The 13,635-nt window shown below is 40.3% G+C and overlaps 2 protein-coding genes across 2 annotated transcripts; both read right to left on the bottom strand.

The window, feature by feature from the left end:
- Positions 1 to 303: 303 nt before the first annotated feature.
- Positions 304 to 4,898, bottom strand: LOC102312281 (coagulation factor XI). Its single transcript, XM_014341449.2, has 9 exons — positions 4,892 to 4,898; positions 3,795 to 3,984; positions 3,055 to 3,164; positions 2,786 to 2,948; positions 2,448 to 2,566; positions 2,132 to 2,264; positions 1,816 to 1,919; positions 659 to 818; positions 304 to 495 (listed from the first exon to the last, which is right to left on the bottom strand). Exons 1-9 carry the CDS (start codon positions 4,896 to 4,898, stop codon positions 393 to 395), a joined length of 1,089 nt encoding a protein of 362 aa, XP_014196935.2. The 3' UTR covers positions 304 to 392.
- Positions 4,899 to 10,080: 5,182 nt separating this feature from the next.
- LOC102310322 (glutathione S-transferase A) lies at positions 10,081 to 12,576 on the bottom strand. The gene is made up of 6 exons (XM_005946593.3): positions 12,335 to 12,576; positions 12,114 to 12,179; positions 11,842 to 11,947; positions 11,097 to 11,215; positions 10,495 to 10,580; positions 10,081 to 10,390 (listed from the first exon to the last, which is right to left on the bottom strand). Exons 1-6 carry the CDS (start codon positions 12,500 to 12,502, stop codon positions 10,261 to 10,263), a joined length of 675 nt encoding a protein of 224 aa, XP_005946655.1. The 5' UTR covers positions 12,503 to 12,576; the 3' UTR covers positions 10,081 to 10,260.
- Between the last annotated feature and the right edge of the window lie 1,059 nt (positions 12,577 to 13,635).

Genomic DNA, 13,635 nt, shown 5'->3' with positions numbered 1-13,635 from the left:
TCCTTTGAGAAAACCCAAACAAAACATAAAACCCAAGAGTTCATTTTTAGATTGCAAAGGCCTCAGTTAACATTTTAAATGTTAAAGTTCATGTCAGCACAATCACAAAAAACTGAACAAGTGGCTTGTTTGGAAAGTTTACAAAGAAAAACTCTCATCTGACTAAAAAGAACATAGCAGCACATTTTAGGTTAGGTTAGCTGTGTTGCATCTAAACAAACAAAAATTTCTGGAACATTTTCCTTTTGGTCAGATGAGACTAAAGTGGACATATTTGTTTAATAAACATGTCAGACAGACAGCTCATGTTTGAAATGATTTATTTAGGTTCCACAAAAATCCCACTGAGAGCTGTGAAGTCTTTCACACATGTTACAAGTAGATCCCTGAGTCTATGGGCAGTTTTTAAGGGAGAAACCCGACACAACATTGGTGACTTTGATGACTTTGGGAGGAGCAGGGATGGTGATGACACGCTTCAGGTAGCAGCGACGCCTACAGTACAAAAATCCAACAGTTTAAATTAGAGACTGGAGATATAGTTGTCATCAGATTACAAAAAGTGTGAATACAACAGATTAATAAATGTGACGTGGTTTCTGGGTGCGACGTGAATTACTAGTTTAAAGTGTGCACAGAAGTATTCGTAATACTTCACCGATAACTGCGATCAAAGAAGGTTTCATCAGCGTAGGTGTAGAACTGGCAGTGAGGGTCCTCAGTGCATGTCTTCTGGCATGTGTCTGCATCATCCATCAGCTCATAGCGAATGTCAGAACCTCTGAAATCTACTCCTTCATAAGCCACTCTGGCCCAGTCTGTTAGCAGAAACACATGTCACTGTGCTGAAGGGATGGACACATAAAATATTCCTGTGCATAATTACAGTGTCTTTAACAATATTACCTTTACAGAACAAAGCCCAAAAGATGATTGTCTCACATCCACATGTTGTATTAGAGGAAAATGACATAGATTTGGTTTGTCATCATGTCTGAAATACTAATTTTTACATTAACCCTCTCGAGGCAGGCGTTGCCGATTTGCAACAGTTAAAAACTAACAACCCGATTACCCCACATACATATTTTTGTTTGTTTTTTTACTCAGAAGTACCACTGCAGGACGTGGTTGTGCATTAGCAACTAAAACTTAATTTGAGCCTGAGAGGGTTAAAAGTTATTTTCAACTTTTTCTCCCTAGGTTATGACAAATTGATATCTGTAACTCTACACTGCTCAAAAATGAAGCTAAAGAAACACTTTCAAAACAAATCAGATTTCAGTGATGTCAGATCTATACTTGTATGACCTCAAAATCCTCCTTAGTAGTTTGTTTGGCCCTTAGACGTGCATGCCTAAGCCTGTTCTGAAGTGGCCTAACCACATCAGGGCATGCATGTCTAATCATACTTATGAGACAGTCGATGGTGTCCTGGGGGATCTCCTCCAGGATCTGGACCAGTGCAACCTGACAATGTGGGACTGAACCATAATGCCCTAGAGGTGGGGGAATCAACTACTTCATCCTCCAGGAACTGCCTGATTGAGTGTTTCTTAAGGTGGGCCCAAAGTTCCAGGTTCCAATAAATTGAACATTTATGTAACAGTGTTATAATTCAGTATTCACCCACATTTATTTGTCTACTTTTTAAATTTGTTTGATGATCTAAAACATGTAAGACTGTGAAATATTCAGAAAAATGAGAAATCAGGTAGGGGCCAAATACTTTTCACAACACTGTATGCTGTTCAGTAACTGTTCGCTCACAAACACGTTCATGCGGAGCATTACAGGTTGATTTGCGCTACTCACTGTCGTCAAGCTGACAGGAACGGTGTGGTAGCCCTGAAGTGCCTGTATCTGCCCTGGTGACTATTTCATGTGTGTTTTCCTTCAGGTAACAAACAAAGGTATTTCTAAAAAACAAACAAATAAAATCAAAAAGCCTTAAAATCAAAATGTGTAAGAGGGTCTAAATGTTTGCATATAATGTAGAGCTGTAGAGCTATAATTCTGCACTTAAGTACAGTTTTATTACACTGCCCGTTAGACATGAAAGAAAAAGAAAAACAGATAAGATATTTGTTTCACTCTCAGATGAGACGTTGTCTGAAACACAAACAACTACCTGTTATAAGTGAAGTAGGTGCAGCGCGGATGAGTTGAGCACAGAGTCTGACAGTGTTCAGGAGAGGCAGCAGGCAGCGACTCAATGTCACTTCCTGGGATGTCAGTGTTTGGAAAAAGCTTTCTCTGACATACTGAATATAAAAGAGGAAAGACATTTGTTTTGTTTGATATGCTTTTATATTCCCATGTGAAGCACTTTGTAATAGATTCTAGTCTTAAAAGGCCCATATAAATACATTTTACTTACTTACAATAGGAAAACACACAGGCAACAAACAGGAAGTGGGCCGAAAGCTACAACTAGGTCTATGTACCTTTGTCAAAGTGCTGAGTTTGGTTTGTTTTTTGGGAGAATCCAGATGTTACACCAGCTTTTCTTTCAATAACAGGAGTCCTTGGTACAGTCCAACTGAATTTTAGGTGACACTTATACCTTAAACAGAACAAGAAATCATATTCTCCTTTGATGTTAGAGTGCGAAATATCATGGACAAACATGGACATGCAGTTTAAAAAAACAGGATGTGACACAAGACTGCAATAAGATGAACTTTGGGAAATGCAGAGGTGTAGGACAAATCTTTTGTGGTTAAACAATAAATAAATATGGAAACATGTTTAAAATAAATACACTATCCTAACTCAAATTTACCTGACTTTACTATTTGAGAAATTCTGTTTTACAAAAGCGAAGAACTGACACGCAGGGTCCTGAGTGCACACTCGCTGGCACTCCTTGTGGTCACCTGTGAACAAGGACCTGTAGTCTCCCCCGATAAAGTCCATGTTTTGGTACAGCTCAGACAGGCAAGGTTCTGTTTCAAACAATAGAAACATGCATAAAGAAAGGTAAACTGGAGGTGAACATACTTCATGAATTGCTTAATTTTTAAAATGGTTTATTAATGGTTGTAAACCTACGTGGGCCTGGGCTGCAGGATTTTAGAGAAAACCCAGAAGTGACACCCTGTACTGGAGTCTGAGCACTGGGCTCTCCCGAGGGAGTGGACTTTAGGTAGCAGTAGAAGTGCCTGCAGAGACCGACAAGTAGAAGGAGCCATAGTACAACCAATATAACACATATATAACAGATCCTGAAATAACATGACATACTGTGCTTCCTATAGCTGGATATGGGTCTTTAGACTTTTGGCTGAACTCTGTGAAATCTTAAGTTGCCATCAGTGAGAGGCAGTAACCATGGGTGAGTATACTGGTATACAGTGTGGGACAGCTCTGTAACATCTCGTGGAAGTTGGGGAGAGTGCCTCTGGATTGGCAGACTGGAGGGATGGTGTGTTCAAACCTCAAGGGGATCTAACTCCTCACTCAAAAAAGTATATGCCATGGAACTGGAGAGCACAGTCTGATGAATTTTGTGGTGAAAGAGAAACAAGCACAAAGGTGATTTTGATTTTTGTCAATCTAACTTCTCACTCTCACCCAGGACCAGGAGTAGATCACAGATACAAGAAGCAGAAATTAGTTCAGCTCAACTTTAGAGATACGGTGCAGAGAAAGGTCATTTGGAAGGAACTCATCGCCTTGTTTGGGAACACTTTGGTGGTGTTGCTTAGACTGCTGCACCTTACAACCTGCCACTGCAAGATGGACCTGGATAAGTACGTGTATATATTGCAACTCATTTGTGCCAGTCATACCTGTCATCGTGGGTCCATTCAGCACGAATAAAGGTAAAGAAGAGGCAAGAGGGGTGCTGGGTGCACAGGAGCTGACAGTGGTTAACATCAGGGGAGTAGAGAAATGTTATGTCATTTCCCGGGAAATCCATGTTCAACAGAATATTTGGATTACATGCTGAAGAACAGAAAAGGGAAATATTTAATGAAACTCATCAAACACGACTACATTTAACAAAAAGGCTGTGCAAATAGAAAATGGTCCTTTGAGCCATCCAAAGGGCAATTTTGCAATTGGATCTATTTGCACAGCCAATCTCTGGCACAGTCAATAACCTGCCCTACAACTAGAGTTTAGATAATTTTATGTTGGCATTTACCAAAGTGAAAATTTATCATGTGCTTTGATTATTGTGTCTAGCTTTGGTTGTTGCCATATTCCATAAATGAAGCTGGCCTCCCATGTGTACAGGCTGATTTTGGGTTCATACTGAAAAACAACGTGTATGAATGTTTAAGTAGCAAACTGCAGAATTTAGTTTATTGCTCTTTACTTTCAGACACTGACTTTTCCAAATGCAGAGAACAAACAACACACAAACTGAAATGCAATCACAGATACTAACAGGATCAGTGCCCGATGAATGAAGCGAATCCATCAGCAGAGGGCAGTGATGTTGTACTCTTATCATTATATAATCCTGTTGAAAGATACAAAGGACTCCAACTGTAGAAAGACAGACTGGTGTTATGTCTGGAGATTCCCACACAAAGAAATGTTAACATAGGTGGTTAATGTCATAGTCCTGCCCGCAAGAAACCTTGCATGTTTTGCTGTTATGTGTCTTGCACAGTTTAAGGTTTTTCTGCCTTTTTGTGTCAGAATTTAAACATCTTTATGTTTGATAACAGTTGATAACATTATCAGAAAGGAAACACTCAGGAAACAATGACATACAAGAGTATAACAGAATAACCAACAAAGCACTAAAATGAATGTAAAAGAGTTTTGACTCAGTAGCTTGGAGCACCACAGTCTCACCGCCTTTCCTATTTCTCAGTTTGCACACACTTATTTGTCTCCTTGTCTCCTCTCCTTGGCTCTTAGTCCTTCCTACCCGACATGTGAACGAAGGCCACTTGGGGAGCGTGGAACAGCTGCATCATAAATTGTTTCATTAAAGCCCAACTACTGCCGTGTAATGCTGTCAAATGTAACAGTGCTCCTCAGTTTTTCTTTGATATTCAGGGCTACATGTAATTACAATTGCAACATGGCTCATACAGTGATAAGATATTATTCCAGTTTTGTTTTCTTTTGTTTTTTGATCACCCACACACAGTGGGTCGAACATCTGGAATGAGTAAAACAGCTTGTGTACACAAAGGACTAGCTGCTTAGAAAAGCTAAAAAGAGAGGAAGGCTGCTTTCTGCAGAGGAATGCAGTGCAGTAACTGAATGTGACCTCACAGCTAATCTGCAGCTGATTAGCTCTTCCTTTGATATTAATTTACCAACATTAATTTTTTTTGCATTATTTTTTTTCCATCTGTATTCGACATCTTAGAATAGATTTTTGAACAGGTTTATGATTTAATCCTGTCACTGGTGGTTTTCTAGTGCGCCAGCTGGTAGTAGCCTTCCAGGTGTGGTCAGTGAAAGTTGCTCCCACTTACTTTACATGCGGATTTGATCCTTTGTTTGGTGTTTTGGTTTGTTGATGGTAATTGTTTGCCTCCTGTTGGTCCCATCTTTCTTTCTTGCCTTGGTTAGAATTTTGAAAACTCATATTTGCTTGCCACGGCTTTTTAGATAGAAATTGCTGCAGTGACATGTTAGAGGGAAACATTGGGATCATGTGTCCTTCCTTTATGTACAAATGATAACCCACTGGCGCCAGTGCCGACCTCTCAATGCATGTAGACATTAAGAGTTCTCGGGAGGGGCCATGCTGACACCTGCTGCTTTCTGGCAGGAAGCACCATGCCCTCCCGTGTTTTAAATGCACTCTAGAACAACACGCGGCAACACTACACATGAGCGGAGGGAGGGAAGTATGGGGTCTTCCCACACCCCGGTCTCTGTTAGCCATCGGGGCAGAGGGGCTGGACGGAGGTGTTGGCCTCCAATTGGGATCTGGGATGCAGGGGGCGGCCTGCGTGTCTCCACCCCGGGGGAAAGGGTAGCATCTGGACCTGGACCTGAGGTAGAGAGTATGTTTGGGGAGCGTGATTGTGTGTACAATGTCCATTTGTGTCTGTCTTTACGTTGTACGAGTGCTGAGTATTTGTATATGTGTGCATAAGGGTAGGAATGCACGTTTGTGTCTGCGTGTGCCTGTTTGTCTGTTTCTATATGTCAGGTCGGATCTCAGACTCCACCTCTCTGGCAACATCTCAGGACTATCTCCCCTCACCACACTCCCTGCTGGTGGCCAATGGCCTCAGGTGTCAGTGTGTTGGTGGCGCCCGTGGCTCGGTTGGGCCTCTTCGGGGATGTGGGGGGCCCTCAGGCCTTCGGCCTCTGGGCCTGTGGCTTTGGCACAGCTCGCTGCGGGCAGAGCCTGCGGGCACACCACTGCAGCCCCTTCTGGCTTCTGCTCAGTGGCTGCTGGGTGACCTCTCGTTTGGGACTCTCCTCAGCTCTTCCCAGGAGGGTGACACAGTTGCCCCCCTGGTGGTCCTCCTTGGGCTCTCGACTCTGGGGCCTCTGGATGTCTGGGGCCTGGATCTCCTCCATACCTGCTTCATGCCCTGGGGGACGGGGCTATGGCTCCCCAACCATCTAGCAGATCATTCCGTGGAGAAACCTTTTGAATACAAGCACGCTGATACACACAGGTGTGCACACAGGTGTACACAGACACAAACGACACCTTTCTTGGCTGCTACCTCAAAGCACATTGTGCGCTGTCGGTCCTGCGTGCTGCATAACAACATTCAATATTTAGTATTTACTGTTATTTACTGTTAGCTAGATTAATGCGATAGTGCTGTGTTTATTATGTTGCTCCCTCTTTTTACTTGTTTTCTCTTTTTCCTTTTCTTTCTCTCAACAGGTGATCCGGAGATTTTTTTTCTTTTTAAGTGCCTTTCTCACTGTCCCTCTTCCCCTCTGTTTTTTCCTTCATCTTTCTTTCTCCCTTTCCTATCCCCCAGTCATGTCTGTCCCATTGTGACAACTGAAAATAAAATAAAATAAAATAAAATAAAATAAAATAAAATAAAATAAATAATAACAACAAAGGTCGATCAAATGGACCAAAACAGCAAGGCCGTGATGATCCACTTGGCAAAGTAAATCCATTAGGTATCTTTGTTGCCTTTCAGACATCAATTCTGACGGCTAAAAAACCATATGGGACAGGCAAAAAATAAATAAATAAATAAAATAAATAAATGATAACCCATGCTGACCGTGTCTCAGTCATATATGTGCACACATATAGATACCTCCAAAAACAGTTTTTAACAGTGAAACTTGACACAGCATTGGTGGCTTTGGTAACTTAAGGATGAGCAGGCAATATAACAACACAAAATTAACAACATTGCGAATTAGACACCGGAAGTACAGCTGTCATCAAATTACAAAAAGTGTGGCTTTAACAGATTAATAAACATAACATGTTTTCTGGATTTAACCTGAATTACTAGTTTTCTTTTAAAAATCAAAAATATATGTATTTAAACAATTGTGCATGTAAGCAACCACTTTTGAACATTATCTGTCCACACACTGCAAATTCTGAAATGTAATCCTTCACGAGCCACCGTAGCCTAGTCTGTTGCCAAACAGTTAAACTTACAGATCAGTTACACTATGCAGATTTTAAATGAAATTTCCAATGAAAATATGCCGAACTTTTCTTTACAAATCGTTAGCTTCATAGCATAAGTGCCTAAGTCATTTTTTTGTGTTTTGTGTTTCAGACGGACAGGATGATGCAGCAGTGGTAGGGGAGTAAAGTTAGGCAAAAATCTCAATTTGACCAAAAAATGACTTAGGCACTTATGCTATGAAGCTAACGAAATAGTATACATTGTATCCAAATTATATCCATTTAAATGACAAAGTTTAAATGGAATGTAACTGAAAAAATGAAACTAATTATTTGGCTGAAACTAAACTTGATCAAACTTAAAATGTAACTCTAATAGTGTCACTTAAAATTACTTGTAATACTCAAATAATTTCCATGTGATGTTTCTCAACACAAAAAGGTGGAAGTGCACTTGATAAAAATTCTTCAAACGTTCTTTAGATTTAAAACGTATCTTTATGTCAGATCAACTGAATTTAATGTGACACTTATATGTTAGACAGAACAAGAAATTTATGTTATCAATCAGCTAATCACTCAATCAATCAGTCAATCTACCCAGACGATATACGAGATAATGATGAACACTGGAGGGAAACATAGGTATGGTGTTTAAAAAAATAGCCTCCACCACTCCATCAAAACTCCAAAGCTGAACTCTAAGAAGTCCAGAAAGTCCAGAAAGACGCAGTTTTGCCTGTTTATTCTTTCCTTTCCTTTCAAACCATTTGCATCTGTAATAGTGTAGAGCACTTTAAAAAGCACTGACTGACAAATCTAGACTTTTCTAATCAAAGTTTAACTGCTTTTGCCTTTGAAACTCTCTTGTGTAAAATATAAAAACTAACATGCAACGTCCTTCTCTCAAAAGCACAGCCAGCTTTATGTACAGCTACCATGAACACAAACTTAGAGTTTAGATAATATTGTGTTGGTATTTTCTGAAGTAACTGGGGGGGAGGGGGGGACGTAGAAGGCAACATACAAAACCAAGAGTATGAACTCAAGAACAGCATGCTCTAATTGAAGCATGGGCCACAACGTTTTCTTGATATACGAATCTATGGTTTGGGTGACAGTTGAAGCAAGCCACCACCTGCCCCTGTATCACTTTCAGACCTGCCCCTGTATCACTTTCAGTCACCATGGTCCTGGGACAATAGGAGAAACCAGATAGCTTTAACAGTGTCAAAAGCACGCTGACAAGATGACCACTCATATTTGATTTTAGCCTTCAGTTCTATGACAGCAACCAAACAGTGACAGCCAATGCAAACTGGGAGCTGGTTCCAGAGCAGGGCCCTGAAAGCTGAAGGTGCTGCCACCCGTTCTACTTTTGCATACTGTAGGAATGACAAGTAAACCAGGAGTCTGAAAAAAATGTTATGTTGGGATAGTATGAAACTATGAAATGATATGTGACTATCTAAGACCTTTTATGTAAGTTAAAGGATTTTAAAATTCATTCTCAATTTAACAGAAAACCAAGAGAAGCTGACGGAATAGATGTATGTTCTCTTATTGTAGTCCCAGCTAATGTCTTCAAAACATTCTTGGAGTTTAACTAACTAACTGGACTGCATCATATGGCTTCATAGGTAAATAAAGCTGGTAAAATGTATATTATGCCATCTGACAATAGTGCCTAAATGAAGCCTGGATAATAGGAATAGAAATGGTCCTGGCATAGAACCCTGTGGAACCCCATAATCAGCCTCAGCGTGTGAAGAATACTCGCCATTATGGCAACACCCCAAAAAACACAGAAAGCTCATGAGCTCCTTCTTGTTTGGGGAAAACAAACATTGTTCAGGGGAAAAGGTTTTAAAACCGGTTCAACAGGTGAAACCACTCCAACCTCCCAGTCAAACAGGGCAGTGGATAAGACATTTCACACAGTTTTAGTGATCACATCCCTCTTTAACCAAGTCCAAAAGATGCACATCTGTAAATGGCTCTAAATGTTTTGGAAATCAAATGCCATCATTTGTGATGGGGGTCTTCTCTGTACCTGGTTTGAAACTTGTTGGCTCATAAGAGACACATTAAAAAGAGGAAAAGGAAACAACTCCCTTTTAGGTCAACCGAGTATTTATGGGCCCTGAATTTTCTAAACGACACCTTGATAGAATTGATAGTCTATAACCAAACCTGGAGAAAATACTCACTCTCCCAGTAAATATTCTCTTTAGCAAAATCCCCATGGTGAACCCAGTAAATCAAGTTGCTCTTAATTTGAGATCTTTGCTTGTTCTTTGCTTGAGTCCATTATGAAAAGAAATATTTACAATCTGAATAAAAATTGTTCAGAAACAATTATTTAGCTGAGTCTAGTGAGCTGTCTCTCTTTCTCTACAGAAGTTGCAGGAAGGATCATGTCAGTTTTCTTGAAAAGTGCATCCAAACATAAAATCTGCAGTGAAAGGTGTGAAAACCTAAAATAAACTCTAATAGGTCTTTTGTGGTCAATAATATAATTTTAATAAAGCAGACAAAACTGAAACTTTTTTTTATTGCTTTTTGTTCACATCACAATGAGAATCAGACAGTTTCAGAAACAAATGATGTTAAAAAATATGAAAGGATAGAGCAGTACAACAAATGGAAATACATGAAAAACACAACAGGAAACGTTAGCTGGTTAACCAAAGAGCATCTGAATCTCAGATGTCTTTAAGTATGTCCTGTCCTGGTGTCTCCTTCCAAGTAGGAGGCCAGGTGGCTTTGATGCTGGGTCTGTTCATCAGATTTTTATAGTATTCTGTCAGTTTTGGGTACCGCTCTTCAGAAAGCCTGCAGGAAAGAAAAAAGCTGGAGTGAGTTCATTGCTATTTTTATTCCATCCAATCATCTAGCCAGGCTGCTAAGAGATGTTTCTGGTCATTTAGTCCACTTACCCAAAGCGGTAGAGATAAGCAATGGCTGGAAAAACAATCACATCGGCCAGGGAAAAGTTCTTTCCTGCCAGGAAACCGCCTGATGTCTAAAAAGAAAAGGAGAAGTAGTTATGTAAGAAAAATTTGGAAAAAAAGCTAGAAAGCACACTAAGTAAAATAAAAATAGAAAAATAGCCATCGCAGGGGGTTATAGCCTGGCTTAATAAATGTTCTGCATTGATTATGTTTCCTTAAAAACCAAGGCAAGATTGACTTTGATGAATAAGGCTTGCTTTATTCTACAGACATGAAGATTAGCACTGCAGACTGATTCAAACTACCAGCATGGCCTTGTTCAAGTAGAACTACATGGATGTCTAAAGATCAATAATTAACACATAGAATTTTGTGTAACACCCTTAAGGGCTAAAGTCTGAAGAGCTAAATTGTTCTTTTACAGCTTGCTGACCAGGATAGTAGTGTTAATGCTGTTAATGCACACCATTTCAAAACCTTTTGTTATTTTACCTCATTTTTAAAAATTGTTTTAGAAAAAACTGGTAGAAATATTCTGAGTTTTAGTTTAGCACGACAGACTGTAGGCATACACGTCATTCACATACCTTCTGCAGGTATCCCTCCCAAAGCTTGACCTCAGCGGTCAGAGCTTCTTTGTTTCTCTTAATGGCAGAGTCGTGTCTCTCTCCCTCTGGGACCTTCCAGTTGTAGTAGATAACATTTCCTAGAAAAATATAACACACAAAAAAAATAAACCAACAAAACCTGACATATAATTATTAAAGTGTATTTCTACAAAACCTAAATAAAATCTACCCACACACCAGCAGGGAATTTTACGAGTACCAAATCGCATGACAAACAAGTGACTTTACATGCAAAGCTAGTCTGAGCATGTGATCACTGGTGGGATTAACATGTGACCTGTTAACATCAGTGTCTGTTATGAGAGTTGCTCACCAGAGAAATGGACTAAGGGATTTCTTATGGCTTAATTATGTGAATGCACTGATCATTAGTGTCTGCAGTGTGTTTTGAACAACTAAAGGTCTCAAGGGGAGGCTGAGGAGGGTTGGTTGCTGAAGACAAGTGACAGTTGTTAGTGTGGTGTTGCCAAGTACAGCAGTTCAAAATCCCAGAGCACAGACCTCTGAATGGCAACATCAGCCAGGTCACACAGAAAGAGATTTAGCAGCCTTGATATATCCTTTACAGACTCACTAAATCCCTGTGGTTCTAATATTGTTTGGGGTACACACACTGTGATGAAGGAAGTTCAGGTTTCAACAGTTATGTCACTGCACGGCAAAACAAAACTGAGACATATTCTGCATCTCCAAACTAACATACCCATTTTGTCTCCGAATGTGTTAACCTCAAACACACGCTGGAACATCAATGCTTGTTCCGCATCGCAGTCGGGGATCAGCTTGGTTCCCTGTGACTTGTACTTGGACTGTTGGGGGGAAAAAAACAGCTAGAAGCTCTCGTTCTTTACATCTGTGGTATAGTGTGTCTGTTTTTACAACGCACTGTTAAAAATATAATCACAAGCAGCTCTACTGCCTAGGAACTCCATGGCAACATAGCATTTCAAGTAGGGCCAGATTCAGAGTTCTCACCTCTAAGAAGAAGCATACACCGCAGGACTCATTGATGATTTTGTCCCCACATTTGAAGGAAGGAAGCTTTAAGAGACAGTGCAAGGAAAACCATAAACACTTTGTTTGGTTCAAGTCTTCTTATTTGTGAATGCCAAGTGAATACTCCATTTACTCCATTTCAGGAAAACAAATGCAGATTTCAAATATGAGAGTTTTTACATTGTGTGATATGAACCTACCTGACCCCTGGGGTTAATGTCCATGACTTCCTTTGACTTGTGCTCCCCCTTCTCAAAGGAGAGCAGTTTTTGGTTGTATCCTTGCAGGTTCTTCTCCTCCAGAGCAATCATTATCCTCCAGCAGGGAGGAGATCCGGAGCCCCACAGCAGAGTTATGTCCTTGGCCATGATTTCAGAGTGAAGCGCTTAACAGCTGAAGTTGAGGAAGGTTGAAGACTGGAGCTGCAGTCGATGAAAAGGCTGGCTTTATAGCTCCAGTCTTCTATGTCAGGTTTCCTGGAAATAAGCCCCATCCCATTTCTGTGCTCCAGCCAAAGAGCTGTCACACCAAGATAGCTAATGCCTGTAAATGTTAAACACGACATGACGTCAACCTGATCCTGATGAATATTTAAGATGTGTATTCAAAAAACAAGATAAAGTGAGATTTAGTAACTATTTCTGTGTGAATTGTCTTTAAAATAGAATGCAGCCACAAGTACTACAAAAGACGTGTGGAGGAGAGGTGACTTCTCTTGCTTTTTATAGAAACTCTTTGATCCGAAGGCGGCCAAAGAATGTGAGGGTACATGGGAAAGAGGAAACATGAAAAAACTTCAGCGAGTCAGGGAAAAAAACCAAAAAAAAAAAAAAACCTTAACATTAACGGGTGGAACATTTTTCTAAGACACAATAAAAGACAACGAAGCCACACGGAAACAGTGTTTAAAGAAGGATATAGTGGAAGTTAGAGTGTTACTGCTATGCGCCCGTGTGGTTAGGCAGCTTTTTGCAGTTAAACCTTTTATCGCTAATAACTGTTGCATATCAATAATTCAACGATTCCTGCAGTAGTTCGTTGTTTTGCTGCTGCTGTGGCTGGTGAACGACGCCCTGAGAAGTGAAACCCGCGGTGATTCAACACTTTGTATTCAAATCTGCACACAGTTCTGACATGACCGATAAATCACAATTACACTGAATGCATCTAATAGGACCGTGACAATGCAAATAAAATAAAATGTGTATGACTGATTAAACTGTTGGTGCATACTCGGCAGTTTGCTTCTCTGAATCTTTGACCTCTTTGCAGCGGGCACATAAGCAGCTGTGACTATCATTGTATCAGTAAGGCAATGACGCAAACTGTGTGTGCGCCTACATTACTGCAGTTGCTATGTCGGCATTTTGAGTCCGTTTCAAAGGGCAGTTTGTTCGTGCATGCAAAGAACAGTATAGTGAATCCGGTTTGATAATAAATCGGTATTACAAAAATAACAAAGGCAGCATGTACAGAATGACAAATGCTTTCTCTCTCTCTC

The sequence above is a fragment of the Haplochromis burtoni genome, unplaced genomic scaffold, assembly GCF_018398535.1.
Source record: "Haplochromis burtoni strain Fernald_Lab_line unplaced genomic scaffold, NCSU_Asbu1 Contig_476, whole genome shotgun sequence".
In the NCBI taxonomy this organism is placed as follows: domain Eukaryota; kingdom Metazoa; phylum Chordata; class Actinopteri; order Cichliformes; family Cichlidae; genus Haplochromis; species Haplochromis burtoni.
This window is presented reverse-complemented; position numbering and strand designations above follow the sequence as displayed.

Coding starts and splice junctions, on each gene's coding strand:
- LOC102310322 (XM_005946593.3), bottom strand. CDS start 12,502: ATGGCCAAGGACATAACTCTGCTGTGGGGCTCCGGATCTCCTCCCTGC. Junction 11,948..12,113: donor GTGTATGCTTCTTCTTAGAG/GTGAGAACTCTG, acceptor TCCCCCCAACAG/TCCAAGTACAAGTCACAGGG. Junction 10,581..11,096: donor GGGAGGGATACCTGCAGAAG/GTATGTGAATGA, acceptor TTTTCTTTTTAG/ACATCAGGCGGTTTCCTGGC.
- LOC102312281 (XM_014341449.2), bottom strand. Junction 1,920..2,131: donor ACCTACTTCACTTATAACAG/GTAGTTGTTTGT, acceptor TTTGTTTTTTAG/AAATACCTTTGTTTGTTACC. Junction 496..658: donor TTCTTTGATCGCAGTTATCG/GTGAAGTATTAC, acceptor TTTGTACTGTAG/GCGTCGCTGCTACCTGAAGC.